The following is a 17,666-nucleotide window of genomic DNA, read 5'->3' as shown; positions in this document are numbered from 1 at the left end:
GGGTCACATACCGTCAGGGGCGGCCACATTTCGATGGAGGCAAAAACGCTCCCCTGCATGCTGTGCGATGCCAGTACACGTTAAAGATACCCAGGTGGTCGAAATTAATGCGGAGTCCTCCCTGACAGCATCTCTCACAGTCCATGTGCTGCTTCGGGACGTTACACTTACCACACGTTACCAAAAAAAAAAAAAAAAAAAAAACACCCCACCCGCCTGAACCGCTCGAATTGGACCGCTTTTCAACGTAGTGGTCGATCATGTGTGACCAAGGATCTTCAACTAGCTAAAAAAAGCTTCCCAGGATGATTCCCAGCGTTTTAAGCGATAGAAATTTGGCGTTTTGCTTGCCCGCAGCAGGGCGCCCGTAATGAGCAGTAAAGCCGCTTTCCATTAATCACGGCTACAGATACGCAGTGACGTCACCCGCGCAAGGCGGCTGGGCCCGTCGGTGATGCAGTTATACGGAGCTACTGGTGAGGACCACCTGCGAGTGCAACGCGGATGGGCCGCAGCTCCAAGCGGCAATTAGCGAGCGCGCCCGTTGCTGCAAGCCACCCTGCATATACGGCCACAGAATGAGGGGCTAACCACTCAAGCATCAAGACGACCCCAACGAACGCAGTGAATCTCACCGCAGAACCCGTTTATAGCGAATGGCACATTTGCTGTCTGAATGCTTTACGCTGGACAAGGCTGAGCGCCGCGTGATGACGCTCGAACCATTCATTTCGTCGTAACCCAGCCGGTTGTTAGTTTTGGCGGTTCCCGCCCCGCTCAGCAAATATTGCTGGCATTTGCTACAGTGCCATCGTGTTGGCCTCTGGACCGCACACAAGCAGCTTAGATATATGCAGCTCTTCAAAGACGTACTAATTAGTGGAAATTTATAGACGGGTTAAGTGCATGACGGCGCACCAGGTACACAAGCAAAGTAAATGGCAAGAGACTCGCGTTCACACGCAAGACATACGGCGTGCAGATAGAACGAATAAAGCAAGAAAATTACTGCAGATGCACACGTGGAATGCTTGCATAGATGCCTTCCACCAGTTGCCCACAGAAGTTCCTGTATTCCGTCGAGGCTACCTCCTTCTTCTCAACCTTCCTCTTCTTCCAGGCTCACCCGGATAACATGGATAACCTGCACCCTACTAGAGTGCACGCTGCACGCAGCCAACGCATATAGCGCAATCTTTTAAAAACAGGGTTGGCCTTTGTTACGCAGGTGTCAGCTTGGACCCGGATTGTTGACTCAAAAGTACTGCCGCCAAGTGCGGACGCAAAAGTGGGCGAATACCTGGCGCGCGAGCCCCGGAACAAAATCATCGTGTTCACCAGCCCAACTATGTCCACTGCAGGACGAAAGACTCTGCCATGTGTGCCTCCAATTAACACTGTTCTGCACCAGCCACGGCCACCTTATCCTCCTCGCAAACTTCCTGACCCCATCCGCCCACTTCTCAGACGCCGCCCACTGCTTACGCTTGCGTCCTCTGGGAATCCACTCTGTTACACTAGAAGAGAACATCGGTCGCCTTCTCTCCGCATTACATGCCCTGCCCACGTCCATCACCATCTTCCCGATTTCAGCTAAGCATATCAAGAACTCGCATCTGTTCTCTTGATGCACTCTGCTCTCCTCCTGTCTCTAACGTTACACCGTAACTTTCCTTTCCAAAGCTCGCTGAGCTGTTCCCAATCCATAAGTTGAACCCTTTTCGTTAGCGTCCAGGTTTCTGCTCCTCAGGTGAGCACTGGCAAGATACAACTGTTGTTGTATTCTTTCCTCTTCAGGGCCATCAGTAGACGGTCATTCACGACCCAAGAGTACCTGTCAAATGCACTCCATACCATTCTTGTTCTCCTAGCTATTTCACTCTCGCGGTACGGATCTGCGGTCATTACATGAAGTAGCTTTCCTTACCATTTCTGATACCTGGCTGCCTCAGTAGATCGTAAACTACTGTTCCCTTCACGAACTCTTGAACATTACTACAATGTTTTTTTTTTCTTTTTCAAATTAATACGTATATCCACTGTACTGCTTCGTCCGTTTAAGCCCTCTCTGTCATTCCTCCCCCGAGTTACTTAGCAATGCAATGCCACCAGCAAATCGGAGAATTAATAAGCGGTTTTTCATTAACCTTTATCCCGAGCCCTCTGAATACCTCTTGTAAACACGCGATCAATACTGGCAGCTAGACTGCATCAGTGTGCATTAAAACAGCCCCTTTAGAAGGCTACACTAAGGTGGGGACAACGGTGTCATCGTCAACGCAGTGCGCGTCGCATTCGGTGGTTGGCTGGGAAGCCGTACGCGTCTTCACCGTGGTATACGTACAAGTAAGAACATAGGCTGAAAGTCTCGGATCAGTGCACGCAGCGGTTCAGGCGCGGCCGACAAGGCATTTCTGTTAGTGACCCTCGCACTTGCGTGCACCCACCAAGTAAACCCGGCAAAGAACCGCAGACAACGAGGCCAGCTTGTTCACGGTTCACAGCCGCACAAATCTCGGCTGCCATCTGTTTTCAGCTCCACTGGAGACGGAGACAATGCCCCGGAGGGGTTACGAAGCTCCTCCACGCGCCTACAGGCAACGGGGCGGGTGTGTGCTGCCTACGCTGCGGCTGGTCCTTTCTCCTTACCGTGCACCTTTCTCTGTTCATTCTAGGCTCTCAAGTCAGGCGCAAAGGCAAGTTATGACAGTCGCCAGACCGATACTGACCTCGGCGTTTTTCACTGAGGTGAACTTCCCGCCTTCGTCGACTCACCCTTCCTGTGAAGCTAGCACGCCCGGCGCGCTTCTTCCATTTAGTAGCGAAGATTACGCTCCCAGCCTCAGCTCAGGTTTCCCCAACGCGTGTGATAGAGGCGAGCCTGGGCCATGTGCGCTACGCGCGCCGGGGATGGAATCTCCTCTGGGCAGTTGTGGTAGAGCTGATGCCGGATACAACTCAAGTATGCAGTTAAGCTCAGCCCACATTCAGAACCGCCGAACAGAATTCCTCCGAAACAAAAAGTAGACCGTTAAAGCTCTCCTTGTTACCTAAGCAAGAAGCTACTCTTTAGTGGGTGGAAAACAGCGCAGGGAAACATGGACGGGAGGAAGGAAACACGGACACGCGCTGTCCACGTTTCCTTGCTCTGTTTTCCACCTATTAAAGATATGCACCAACTAGCCCAACAACAAGCTTTTTATTACAAAAAGGTACTCATGAGATAAAATCTTACAACTCTCTTGATGCCTACGATTTGTTTGATACAGTGAAACATTAAAAAGCTCACTTTGTTTACTGTTGCCATTGGTCAGCGGAGTAATACAGGACGCCTCGGACCTTTTAAGTTGTATCCTACTGTAGTGCTGTTGGTTTATCAAGCCGGGAGAGGGCGAAAGGTCCCGATATATTTTTCTTTTACAGACATCAAAATGAAACATTGCCAGATCACGCAGGTGCCGTCTTCACGTCACAAGTGCTGAAAGAAACGAGACCACTAGATACATGCCGACATTCCAATAAGATCCGGGGACATAGACCTGGCCGCTTAAGTTACGACCGAAGAACGCGGGCTTCATCCGCGGCTGAAGTAATGCCTTGCCCTAACAACTATGATCATACAAGGACTCAGCCTATCCAATCCTTGGAGAGCCCTTCATAGAAACTACAGAGATAACATCGGAACTTCAGCATCGCCTTTTCGTAGTACATGCATCCTAATTATGCGAACAGTGCTACCAAGTATACCAGTACAATTCCTGCTCCCCCCCCCCCCCCCCCCCCCCCCCCGAGATGAATGCGGCACTTCGTGCCACAATACCCACTGAAAGCGAATCGTACTTTTTGCGTCGTTTTCAAGTTGGAGCAAAAAATTTAGACACGCTCTTCCACTGGCCACTACAGGCGATGAGGCAACATCAGTCGCGTTAAAATCACAGGTATACCTAGCGCAAGCTCGTGGAGGCTTAACTTAAGCGTTTGCTTCTTTTAGCGTCTCTAAAGCAATTTTTAACAAGGCTCGGGCGATGGCCACTGAGTCGCGAGGAACAATTCAAATTTACACATTCTGGTGTGGTAAACAGAAACAGAGCACAAATCTAGTGCAAGCTGCAAAATTATTCAGTGTGTTCTGAAGAGTGGGAGACGGGTGGCAGTAATCAGCTGGAACGCCACAGGTTAGTGCAGACATGGTCGCTTCGCTCGAGCAACAGACATGAGGAACGCTTTGTTTGTTATTCGTTTTCTGAGGAGCAAAACCACTATTCCCATCGAAGTTCACAGAATGGGTGGCCGGCGGTACCCCCTCCCTTACATCAGTTCCCGTACTGCACTTGGGGCTCAAAATTGAAAATTGGTTTTTGAGGAAAGGAGGTGGCGCAGTTCTGGCTCACATTTCGGTGGACACCTGAACCGCGCCGCAACGGAAAGGATAAAAGAGGGAGTGAGGGAAGAAAGGAAGAAAGAGGAGCCGTAGTGGAGGGCTGCGGAATAATTTCGACCACCTGGAGTCGAGGCTCAAAGCTCTCTTCTCTTTGCTGGTACCTATGCGCATACCAAGTGGTGGTTCAACGCAACGGAGACCACGCAGAAAAGTGGCACTTCTATGTTTATTGTACTGAAAATATTCCGACAGAAATACTGGAGGCGCTCATTCAAGCCACCCTTATATGCAATCACCTTCCGAGGTGAGATTAACACAGCCATTTGCGCGCCTTTGTTCGTAAGATCATTCAGCGCAGCCGCAACCGTCCAATCACTGAGTCCCGGAGAGGCCGGCCAAGGCAGCATCAAATAGAGAATCAATAAAACAGCGTTTTGATGTTGATCACAGGTGTCGGATGCTCTTCACTTCATTAAGAATGAACCTCAGCTGAACGAGGTTTCCTTCGGATTTAGGAACCTGTATATTGAAAAAAAAAAAAAAAATGACTGATTGCAGACATGCGGTCTGATATGACGCGATCAGTGCTGTAAATGCACAAAATAAAACGGTCGTTACCAGTTTCTTTTATTTTGAATGCCCAAATGGGGCACTGTAAAAACCAGCGCACCTGTAAACTGTGAACGTGCCGCCCTTCCGCAGCGCGCGCACCCACGCACGCTTTGGCGAAGGCTTCGGCGAGAGAAATGGCTGCGGGGTCAGAGAGGCATGCGACGACGAACAGCGGTGCACGCCCGCGACACAGCCGACGCCCCGGCTGGCGCAGGCGGCCATAAAACGCAAATCGGCACTGCAGCAGGCGGGGAGGGAAAGAAAAAAAAACTCGTCGTCGGCCGGGCGCCGGTAGACCACTTAAAGGCGCCCCTGCGAAGCGTGGGCACGGGGAGGAGGATTCGAAGCCCCGTGGCGCAAGACTTATCAGCCCGGCCCGGCCGTATCGAGAGCCCCCGATAGCGGGCAAGCTCCCGCGCGGGGCGCGCACACAAAACACGCATAGCATTCGTCTCAGATTCCGCGCAGACACGCAGGCACTTGCGCGCCGCCAGGAACGTCGTCTGCTTGCTCGCGCAAGATGGCCGATAAATGCGTACGCCCGCAGCGAGCATTGCGCCGCCTCCGTATCGCCCGTTTAAGTCATATCAATACACGCTGGGGCCCCGCGAAGAGCACGAACTGGCCGCGGCGGACAAGAGCAAGAAGTCACCAGCCAAAAGTGCGCGAAACAAAACACAACAATGCGCGTATCTACGCCAGAGAGGAGTGGAAGCGTCAGGGCAAAGAGAAGCAGCAGGAGGAGAGCCCAGAAAGAGGCATCCGTAATCGTCCACGCCGCGAAGCTAGGTGAAGAACTCGCTATCGCCGCTGCATATCTGTCTCCCCTGTACTCCCACTATCGGAGACCAGTGGAGCCGCTCCCAGGAAGGTATCTCCGACCAGGCCTGCAAAACACGTCCATCAGTGATAGGCTAAGGGCAAAAGACGCGTCAAGGTTTCCGAAGCGCTCCTCTGGCTCTTTTTCTTTCCGCGCTTGGCATCTTACTCGCCAGCCGCGGGGAGCCGTACGTCCAGTCTAGACACGTCATATCGCCGTAGCAAATGGCTGTCTCGGGACGCCCTGAAAAATGAGCCATCGCAGGGGCATGCCTCGCCCAAGCGGCGCCGATGCGTCGGGAGCACCGCCGGGCTCTGCGGTCGCGGGGCGCATATTAAAGACGCCGCGCGGTAACCAACGCCGAGGCAGAGGGCGCGTCTTTCCGGACCGCTGGGGTTCATTTGGCGCAACGCGGATCATCTCGCGGCCGCCGAGCGCAGATTAAACTGCCAAACTGTAGCGAAACGCCTTGTCGTCACGACCCGGGAGTGCGAACAACGCGGCCATCTTGGAACGATCTCGAAGGATTAGACGAACCCGCTGGAGACCGTGGTCCCCGCGCCAAGTCCTGCGCTCACTGTGCAGCTGAACAAAAGAAGAAGCTGTTATGCTCGAGTGAGGTTCTTCTATCGCCTCAAGTTGTACACCCTTCCTGGGGACAGAAAAAAAAAAAAAAGAACGTAAGACCAGACCTGCAGCCGTTTTCACGGGCACCGTGACGTACACCGCTGAAACAGCATATCCCGTGCGGCTAATCCATCTTTAATTGCCTTTACCACAGCAAGTGATAAATGTTTAGGCGGTATGCACCGACGTCACAGTGGCGGCCATTTTGTGGTGCATGTAGCACGGCGAAAGGCTGCAAGCATATCAGTCGGCTTATCGCCGCCTGCTCCGGTTTACAGTGCTGAAGCTGTGCGCAGTACCATCAAATGGTGCCCCCGTGACGTCACAAAGTCTGAGCATTCATTTATACATTACTCCACAATTATGAGTGACAAGCACAGTGTTTTCTGCTTTCTAACTGGTTTTCTCATTTTGCCGTTTAATGTCCAGAAGTCGTTCTGTGATTTAGGGTAGAAATAACCAGAAAATTCGAAATTTTGTGCTAAAGTTTGCTCCCTCCTGTGCATTTCTAATGTCTTCAAACTGCAGTATACCTCCGAACATGAAATGGACGTGAGCAGTGGTGTTTCAGTTATAGCTATTTTTATACACCACAACCTCCATCTAGCGTATGTCCTCGTCAACAGAATGATTAGCTGCTGCTGCTGCTGCTGCCACGCTACCTGAAATCCGCCGGCCTTTCGGAAGCTATATCCTTCAGCGTACGCATCTCTCTGCCTGTGATTGTCTCCTCTCATTGGTTCCCATCGTTTCGCACGCCCCCTTCCACCGTGCAGGGTAACACAAGGCTCATTAACATCCCGGCATTTACTCACCTCATCTGTGCGCAATACAATGTATGAACCAGAGAGATACGAACGCGCTAAAAGACCAACATGCCTCCCCTGGCTACGCAAAGCGAGTGACAACGCACAGACTATCTGAAGCTGCTGCTGTTCATTTCAGTGCCGCACACCGCGCCCTTCGCACCGGGGGGCCGTACTATCGCGCTCAATATGAGTTGCAACGCGCGGTCATCGACCGGGGCTCGTTCCGTGGTGTGCCTGCTCCAAACAGTCGCTCGGAATTCTGGGAGAAACTGCTGTTCCAGGAAACAACAGCACCCCCGCTGAGGAAAAACTTTCTCCCAGAATTCCGAGCGACTGTTTGGAGGAGGCACACCACGGAACGAGCCCCGGTTGATGACCGCGCGTTGCAACTCATATTGAGCGCGATAGTACATTACCCCCCCCCCCCCCCTTTTTTTTTTCGGCTCGAGAGCGCTTCGTGATCGGCCGGCACCGACCAATCGCAACCGAACTTGAACGAAAGCGAAGTTGAGTGAATCGCTCTAGACGAGAAAAGCGACGCGTCGCTGACCATCGGCGAGCGCTCCATGTTTTGAACGTGATTTTTTTTTCTCTCTATTTCTGCTTTTTCTCACTGTACACCAAACGAATGAACGCGGCAGCGATACGCAGTCGTTCAACCTGTCAGCTGCGTGGCGAGGCAGCTGCATTCCCGTCACGTTCCTTCACACTTGCGTCTTCCGCCGCGCACTCTACGCAAGCGTCTCCGTCGTCGCCCCGACTATATATACATAAGCTGTGCAGCCTGATGACGTTGTATGATCGCGAAACAGCGATGACGTGGGCGCGTAGCCAGTAGTTCGCCCGTCACGGGAGTTCGCCAGCACAAGCAGATGGCCTGTGACACGTTTGTGTATCTTGCGAGAGGTGAAGGATTTACGTAAGGGGCGCGGCGCCGAAAATGCGACTTCCGGGCGCAGATGTTTCGTAGCCTCAGCAAGAAACAAACAAACAAAAACATACCCACGTCTGAATGTGTAGGCGTTGCACCGACGGTATATACACGAGCTCTCACCGTTTACGAACGACGCCGGCAACAACCGCGGCACGGCAGCTCTCGAGCTCTTGCCGCGACCCACTTCAATTCGAACAGTGTCTCCCGCATCCCGCTGAGGCGGCCGCCCCGGATCTCTCCTCAAAAAAAAAAAAAAGAGGAAAAAGGGCAGCGATTCAAAGCTCTTTGTAGCAAGAAGCTGCAAGGAGACGTTAACAGCCTGCCGTCGGACCCCTTGTCTAGAAAACGGAGTGAGCTGAATTTCGCCGTAAATATATTTCTGCGACTCCGCAACCAGCCGTGAGACGACGTTCTTGCGCGCTTTGCCTACAGCGTTTCGAAATGCACTACAGGCTCGCGTGCGCTTATCGCGTTCTTTTTTCTTTCTTTCTTTCATGTGCGCTCAGTTGCTCTTTGTTCTTCGTATCATCTCACCACGCCCCTGGATCAGTGCAACGCCCTTTGAATAACAACAGGTTATCTAAGACCGCAAGTATATTAAGCTCTCAAAATCTATCATATATAACGCACGTCGGCACGCACGCAGCTAAGCCTTAGTGCGTGTGTGAGGTCAACCCGACCATCGTTACGCTCTAGCTGCTCTTCCGCAGAACCGGAGGAGAGGTCGCGTAGTAGCTACTGAAGTAAACTTTAATTAGTTTACAAGGGAATGCGCCGCTCAACACCGACTCACAAAAAAAGGAAAGTGGTTACGAAGTACGCTCAAGCCTATAACTGCGATCGAGAGGAGCTTCTAACGACCCGGCTGCGCTTATAGGCCGACTTGGTGACACAAGGAAGCCGTGCAGCTCCAGAAGTTGGCCAGAGAACCCTCGAAGCTGCATGGCTTCGGAATTCTGATTAACCACATGTCTTGTATCGCAAGACATGCGCGAAAATCGGTGCGCGAAAGTCGGCGGTCGGGAGTACGCTCGCATTGGGAATGACAAAAATGGTCTCAATAATTATGTCGGAGCTACACGTACGCGATGAAAACTGTTTGCTTAACTCGCGGCCACATGCCAGAAAAGACAACTTCGCTGGCAAGCAAATTCTCGACAATCTCATCCGCTTTTCAGGAACGGTTACCATAAAACAACCTGCTGCAGAGGCCGCACATCTCAGCCCGCCACATTACACGTTTTAGGAAAACCAGGTCTGGACAACTTTATAGTTGGCGGAATGACCTAGCTGATTCGGGCTACTCTTTTTTTTTTCAGGAACGTGACCGCTCAGTAGCGACCTATCGAAAGCTACTCTGCACTTCTGTGCAAGAGGTGCAGCCAGAAATCTCCGGGGTATCTGGTAAAGGTAAGAGCAACGTTAAAGTAGGCTAACCACCCCCGGTATACATGAGACACTCTGCCCTTGTCGACAATCTTTGTCGATGCACCAGGAAGCCGGAAACGTGACCACCCAAGCGTCTCTTTACCCGGGAATCGCAGCAAAACCGCGCACAGGAAACTACCTCGCTTCGCCAGTACTGCACGGGATTCGCACCCACGTATATGCGCTTCACCACACGAGTGCAGCTTCATCCGCGCACCGTGTGTCCTTTACTAAACACTATGTCGGTCAGGCGTTCCCTCTGAACCACGCTTCATGCAACAGTCGATCTATCACTGATGTAAGGAGGAGTGAAATCCGTGCGAGAGACGGGCATCTCAGCTCGTTCTTCCCCTGCGGATATTCGATAGGGGCGCGAGCAGGACGCGTGGCGCCTTGACTTGCGCTACATCTGAGTAGTATTAGCTGCGCCAACTGCGACTTCAGGACAAACCGGCGGAGAAGCCGCAGGTGGCTTCTTCGCACGCGGCCCAATCGACTAACGGCACTTTAGTTGCCCTAATCGACCAATATTGCCAGCCTGGTGCGCGGTCGGTCCGCCAAACTAACTTTACCCATAGCGCGGGAAATTCTGCTCTTCGCTCATGGTTCGCGATGCGTGATGATAGGCAGCGAAAGTAATGTATGGATTAACACCAACGCAGCCAAAGTGACTGCTAGTTTCGGCGAGACAGTAAAGCCAGGTTTCCTCTTTCGTTCATTTTTTTTTTTTTTTTTACTGACGCGCGGTGTTGTTGAATGCTCTACTGCATAGCGTGGTGTACTGTATCTACAACTGTGCTGTGCTTCTCTGTGTTTCGCCTACAAATATGTCAGCTCGCGTTCGTTTTACAGCGCTAGCTTTTAGTCTGACGTCGTCAGGCTCAACCTCGTAGTCCGACGGAAATGAAGCCGCGCGTTTTTATGGCCTCTGTGAATTTCAGTGGCAGCTGTGCGCTCAATCGCCGCATTCCTCAGTGACTACATAGGGAGGCGGGGTTAAGCCATCAGCTGGCGCTGAAATTCGAAACATCTTTGATGGTAGTAGGTTAACTTTTTTTTTAGCCTCTGCGACCAGGAATAGGAGGCAGCACCGTCAGGCATCAATGGCTCCTTACATATTCATGCCAATAAGAAAAATTAAATGATCCCAGCTCTAAACTGCTGTGCGAGCGTTTCGTTTGTTTATATCGTAAAAAGGCAGCAACTAGGCTTCTGTACAGCCTGATTACAAAACTAGTAGCACTGTAAAAATACGTTTTGCTTTATCACATGCACATACAGCAAGAACTGGGGTACAAGTGTTGAGACGCGAGAGCTGCTTCTCATCATCATACTGAGCTTATTCAGCGGTAGCATGCGATGTGGATTTACTAAGCACTTTTAGAATAACCATGTCGTCCCAGGCCCGAAAACAGGCATTGTGCTGCTCCCCAAAGTACCAAAAAAGCTAGCAGCCACTGCGTATTCTTTTTTGTTGTTGTTGTTGTTTGCTATTAGCGTAAAAAGTTTATCCCGTTGATTTTGTTGGCACGCTCTTTCACGAAGAGAGTCGTGGGGATGAAGTAGTAAGTACTAGCACGAGGAATAAATACAAGAATAATGTTTATTTTGTTTAATGCAGTCAGCTCAAAACAAAAATGGGTGCGAGCTATGCGAGACATCTGCGCATTTTGCTCACCTCCATTGCGAATCGCTTACTTCCAGTGCCTTTCACAGAAGACAGGCGTTCTCTGCTCATAAGTTTTCCCCGCTACAGAGCTCTAACGAGTGAGATAACATGTGTACAGCCGGCCAAATCTTTAGCTGGCGTGCGTGACGGTCGCGTTTTCCGTGTTCCTACAGTTTGTGACGGAACAAACTTGCGAAAATGTTAAATTTAAGCACAGGCTCACTAAGCCCGTGCTTAATATGGAGCTTTCCGCAAGTTTACTTCGCTGTAAAGAGCAGGAGCACAGAAAAAGCGGCCGTCACGCACACCAGCTAAAGATTTGGCCGGCTGCACACTCTTAAAAAAAAGTTAGTAAATGGGTCGTAAAAGGGTAGCAACTGCAGCAGTTACTAACTCTGACTTCGTGTTACTACTTTTTGCTGACTACTTACTACCCTCTTCAAAGTATAGTTAGTAAAAGTAGCCCTTGCTACCTTTTTACTAACTGTGGTCACCAGTTACTACCTAGTTAGTAACCGTTCCTTTTACCCCAAAATAAAGTTAAAATAAAGTCAATGTAACTGACGCAGACTGTCATGCTAATAAATTGGTTTTCTAATTAAGCTTTTCTGCAGGGGCATGCGGTTAGGTAGATTTAGCTGTTTCTACAGTATCAACTTCATAATTAAAGCTGGTATCTTAGCTCAACCGGTACGAGCAACTAGCCCGTAAATGCGAGCCTGATTTACGGAGTATATAAGCCTGAGGAAGATTTCCCTACATGTGCACGCGCAGTGCGAATGTGTGACTCTTCCTTATTTGTGCTTTTCCTTCATTCTGGATCTTTGTGTTCGCGCGGTAAGGTTGTTGATGCCATCATCTCGCATAATTTCTACATGTAATGCGCGATAAGCTTAAACCGAAGTGTGTGATTTACTGCCAGCACGCTCTGATAGCTCTGTCTGGATTCCGGAATTAGTCAAATGGACTGTGAAGCTTTTTTATTTTTCGAGGACGCACAAATTTGACAAGCCACGCCAGCACACCGTACGAAGAACCTAGCAGCATATGCGAGTTTCTATTCATTAGTAAATACTACTAGCTTCCCGTTACTAACTGCGGGTAGCAGCCGTTACTAACTTCATGGGTTAGTAACTGTTACTAACCTCCCCGTTACTAACTGCAGTTACTAACAGGGTAGTAACATATGTGACAACCAGTTACTACCCCAAAGTTAGTAAGTACTACTACCTTTTTCCAAGAGTGACGTGCCGTGAATGTACACAAGCAGTCTGCCCAAAGTCCTAATGTGCCTCGATGAACAAAAATGTGGAACCCTGGTCAGTAAAGAAAGACGCTATATGTGTCAAACGGTCTTTATGTGACATTCTGACTATCGCGTATTATTCATGACAGCTTCTTTTTCTACTTTTCTGCACGGATATCAAGAACGTGCGCAGACTGAGATAGCAACGCTTGAACAACAAATTAGACGTCAAGTCCCTCCTTCTCACGCGCAAAAGCGTATGTCGTAAACCTGCTTTGCGCTGCACTCAGTGTATCAAAATCTATATGTTCGCCGCAGTTACCAGAACAATTATACGACTTTGTGCAGCGAGTGTCTACATTCGACAGATTCTTACGAGTTCGTTCGCCGAAACGCGTGCTTATACGCTGTACTGGAAACTGGCATACAGTACACGCCAGCGCGTAGTATGAGTTTCTAGCGCGTCATGCGCGGTTTCCCCTCCTTTGCATGGGCAGGTCATTCAGCCTGTGAGCAGCACAAACGGTTCTTTGCGAAGCAACACGTGCGCCTTATGCGGTGCAGAGAAAAACTGCAGAAGCGGTTCTCGCTTCTTTTGTTCGGCGAACATCAGCAATACCGTGTCTAGGATTTGCGTTCGAACGCTACCACATGGCGAGTTCATGCCGAACCGTGGACAAAGTTATCCTAAGTGTCGCAAACAGGGTGACCCATCAGAATTCTAATGACGCCCGTTCTACGCCGCTCCCACCTCTGTGTAACCACCCAGAGCAAATAAAAAAAATAACCTGTCCGGATAGGCCGCTTCTACAAGTGCTCTGCTTACTCAATCAGGACTTTCTGTTGCACAGACGGGAAAACCGGGGACTCCCAGAGAAGTTTTAAACTCCCCTCGGCAGCTCGGACAATGGTCGGGGAAATTTTCAGGAAGGCCTTCCGAGAACGGAAAGAATGGATCATGAAAGCAGCACTGCGAGTCGGAGTGAGGTCTGCCGACGGCGCAGCGCGAGCTGACATGACTTCGTTTAGTACTGTGGCCAAGGACCGACTCGACTTGCCGTGTACAAGCTATATATAACCGTCACTGAACGTGGAAAAGGTGTGACTAGCCCTCGAGCGTTACAGCAGCAGGACGTACAGAAGGCAGGCCCTTAACGAGAGGGAAATACCAGAGCCAGGCGACTAGCGATTCTGCAATGAAAACCAGCCTCGACAAAATACTCGTGTCAGGTTCCTCATATTCGGCACGGTTTTGTATAAGTGCATCCCGGAACTGAACTTATTAATCAGCGCGTTTGTTTAAAACGGGGAGTAAAGAAAAGAAAGGAAACGCAGAAACTTTGAATAATCAATATGCTTTCAGTTCAACTGGCAGCTGCATCCCGATTTTATCCCGATGCAACTTTCAAAGAGTGGGCGGTGTCGTGACCACAAGTATGTGCCTAACGCCTTTCGAAGCACCACGTTTCAACTCACACACTGTCCACGACAGTCACTTTCATGCAGGCCTAAAGCAACTTTTTGGAAGCCAGGGTGAACTTCTGGTGGCAGTCTTTTAGAAATTCTTCTTCAGCGACCGAAGCGGCCTGTCATTTCATTTTGCAGAGGCCTTGTTGCTTCCTCCGGGCCACTGAGCGAAAGCGGCTGGTTGCAGGCACTACCTTGGCGCTTCCCTCCGGTGAATGCATCCTGGCATGGCGCGGTTTATATGCGAATGAGAAAGCAGTAAGGTCGTTATTATCGCCACGCTAACAACAAAAGGATGAAGAGAAAAAAAAAAGCGGAAACTAATCGTTCGCTCAGGATCGAACGATTTCGCCTTCCAGAGCGAATGTGAAAGGCAGCAGCTCTCGTTTAAGGATTGTCGCGCCAAGCGGGAAGCAGTGCCAAGCGAGTCAAGTGCCAACCAGTTCGCTCGCAAAAGGCTCGCACGGGGCTCAGTTGCTGTTCGACTGAGGCGAGCTGCAAAGCGAGCGGAGTGCCAACGTGCGGACCACGCATGCATCGGTCGCTGTCGAGCAGTGCACAAACAAGTGGACACACACAAAAAAAAGAATGCTAAACAAGTAGGGCCGGCTGGCCTCCGCCCGCGAAAGCGCCGTTTCCTCACCCACAGCATACGCCGCGTTCAGTCGGCGCAATTTAGAGCTGCAGGGAAAGCAGAGCGAGCGACAACAGCCTCGAGCCCCTGCGCTGCCCGCGCTACGCAGATTTCGCTCATTGGGCTGCGTAAGATCAGGGACCGAAACGCGTGCTTCAGCGCTCTCATGCGCTTCCCGCGTAGCCGCCAAGGCGGTGCCTCCTCGCAAACGCTTTTCTCGAAAGCGCATCAAACTTGCTCGCGTTTCGCGCACTCCGATGCGCCCTGTACTTCTTTCCTGCCGAGTCGTTAATGGCGATGCCTTTTCGTCACTTCCAGAATATGGGAGAATTCCACAGCGGTAGTTGGTGTTTGTTCATATCCTGCTGCCGCGCGTATCTGAGATCAAACGTAATTTTGAGAAAGAGCGTTTGGCTGCACTTTCCCCTCCCAGTAACAAAGAAAAAAAAGAACGGACTTCATCGCCAGGCGCTTCAACGTACTTCACATAGCAACGTACTGCACGCTGGTAACGTCCAGCAATGACCAGAGGGATGTCGCAGAGAAAAAAAAAATAGTTCACTCCGTTTCCTGCCGACTAGTCTCTAGGTATCCAATGTTCTTGTGCCGCCGCGGTGGCTCAGCGGTTATGGTGCTCGGCTGCTGACCCGAAAGACGCGGGTTCGATCCCGGCCGCGGCGGCTGGAATTTCTTTGGAGGAGAAATTCTAGAGGCCCGTGTACTGTGCGATGTCAGTGCACGTTAAAGAACCCCAGGTGGTCGAAATTTCCGGAGCCCTTCACTACGGCGTCTCTCATAGCCTCAGTAGCTTTGGGACGTTAAACCCCATAAACTAACTAACTAACCAATGTTCTTGCTATTAGGGCCTTGGGGGAGAAAGGGAGAAGCAGAATGGCGCCTCGAACGAATGTTATACAAGCAACAGTAAAAGGCTGCAACACAGCCGGCATCACGACTGGTCCTGCAATACCTTCCGAAAGTAAGTTTAAAGCAACTACTAGCCAAGGTTTTATTGCAGATACCACCCCTTCACTACACAGCGTACTGTACATTCCAAACGCTCGCATAAAATGCATCTTACCTACGGTCACCATAGGCAAGAAACTGCGGCATGCGGGTAAAACTGTACGCATGCACTCTGCGAAGAAGCTTTCTCAGCAAGAGAAAACTTCTCGGGTTCAAGGTCGTGCGGGTTGATGACGAAGCGCGCAACACACAATGTCGAATAAATCTGCGAGATGAAAAGCTAAAGGACAGATTCACGTAACGCATGGGCGTGGCTTCAGCTGCGTGGTCGGTATACCACGACCCCACTTTCCGCCGTTTCATGCACATAACGGAGTGTGTAACAGCAGTGCCAATGCTCAAAGACTGACAAACCACGCGCAGGGCACGATCCTGCGCGTGGCTGAGCAGCCTGCACATCATTCAGATCGCCCCTCAAAGGAAAGAACAGCGACTGGCACGGGTCGGTGTTCCTTCCCCGACGGGTGTCGCGCGACGTGCATGCCCATCAAAGCAAGCGGTGGGCCCGATGCAGCGCAATGCGGCGTTTCATGCAGCGAGCTGCGCTGCATCGGCAAGAGACACGTATCTACTTGACCCCGACAATTTATGCGGTCCCGTTCCACAACGCCTCTCCGTTAGCGTGATAAGACAAAATCGTGCATAAACAAAACAAACACACCAATGGTGCGGGCAGCGTGATACAAAGAATAAAAGCCCACGAGTCGACGCAGGGTTGCGGAGCGACACTTGGCAGCGTGGGGCACTCACTTTTCAGTGGCTTGGGGTTGGATTGCTTCCGCCGTGACATTGAAGCTGTGCGAGCGGGCGTTCAGAAACGCTGACTCGTCAGCGGACCGAAGAAACGCACCAAAGAAAAGAGCAGACTGCTTCGTCGTCTTCGTCTAACATCGTCAGACGGCACCCGTCTGTCACAGAATGCACACGCGTCACCCGGCACAACACGTAGCGCGCATTCACCCGGCTAAGCACCTGTCACACGCGATCACTGGTCACCAGCACACGCGGCGGCGAATGCCAGTCGGGAAAGCACACCACGAAGGTCAGGAACTGTATGGCGGGCACGTGGCTGGGCTCCAGCGGTCAGGCGTGCTCGCAACGTCGTAGCTGACCTGATGATTGGCCCCTGGAAAGACAACCCATGGTCTTTCCGGCGCTCGAGTTCCGCTGCTCACTGTCCTCGGAAAAGCGCTCACATGCCGGCCGGGACGCCGCGACCGTATTTGCGCGCGCGCGACAGCTGAGAGCGCCACTGGCCGCGGCGAAACTGTCACGTGTAGGCGGCACCACGCGCTCCAGGGAGCCCGGCGCGCGCGGCGGCGCTGGAGCGCGCACTGGAGTCGCGAGACTTGGTACGTCCCAGGAAAGCAGGCGGCTGCCGACTCGCAGGCCGCACACACAGCGAAAGGTACGAGCTGTCCGGGGCACAGCGCACTCCGCACGTCCGGCGCCAAACGCCCGACTGCCGCCGGTGACCTGCGATGTACGCGACAGCCGCGGGAAGGAGGACGGAGACGGGAGGAGAGCAGCGCGGTGGAGGAGGGGATGCGGGGGGCGGGTTCGACAGCGCGCTCCTCGTTCGGTGCCTCTGCGCACGCGTCACGCGCAACAATAGCCGACGCCGAGCGCGCCAAACTGGCTCAAACGCGCTCGCAAATAGGAGCGCCAACGCCAGCGCGCGAGAGCGCGCGCGCGCCCTTCGTTTGGTGGGAAAAACCGGAAATGAGCGAAAACCGAAAGCTAAAGGGCAGCCTCCGAGGAAAATGATCGGCAGCGCGCGCACCGAGAACGCCTTCGGTCGTCGCCGGTAGTAGCTGCGCGAGTGGGCCACCACGGGCCACGACGCGGCGGGTCCGTCCAGCGCTCGGCCTTCTCCGCCACGCCACGCTGTGTATTGGCCGCGCCGTTGCCTGTCTTCGGTGTTGACGCTCGGCGCATGTGAGGACCAGAACCCCTTCCATTACTCCAAACTCAATCATTCGCATCGAAAATGAGCTGTTAACCTTAGCTCTA

General features: G+C 51.9%; 1 protein-coding gene across 1 annotated transcript in view; it reads right to left on the bottom strand.

Moving 5' to 3' along the window:
* ush (Zinc finger protein ush) overlaps positions 1-17,107 on the bottom strand; it is a 329,719-nt gene extending 312,612 nt beyond the window's left edge. Inside the window, exon 1 of the mRNA XM_089581433.1 lies at positions 16,404-17,107. Coding sequence (XP_089437559.1) covers positions 16,404-16,443 — 40 coding nt within the window. The 5' untranslated portion in view covers positions 16,444-17,107. The remainder of the gene's footprint in view (positions 1-16,403) is intronic.
* Between the last annotated feature and the right edge of the window lie 559 nt (positions 17,108-17,666).

This window comes from Amblyomma mixtum, chromosome 3 (genome assembly GCF_055824585.1).
Source record: "Amblyomma mixtum isolate Tamu chromosome 3, ASM5582458v1, whole genome shotgun sequence".
Taxonomy (NCBI): domain Eukaryota; kingdom Metazoa; phylum Arthropoda; class Arachnida; order Ixodida; family Ixodidae; genus Amblyomma; species Amblyomma mixtum.
The sequence above is the reverse complement of the archived record's forward strand: the minus strand, read 5'-3'. Positions and strand labels throughout refer to the sequence as shown.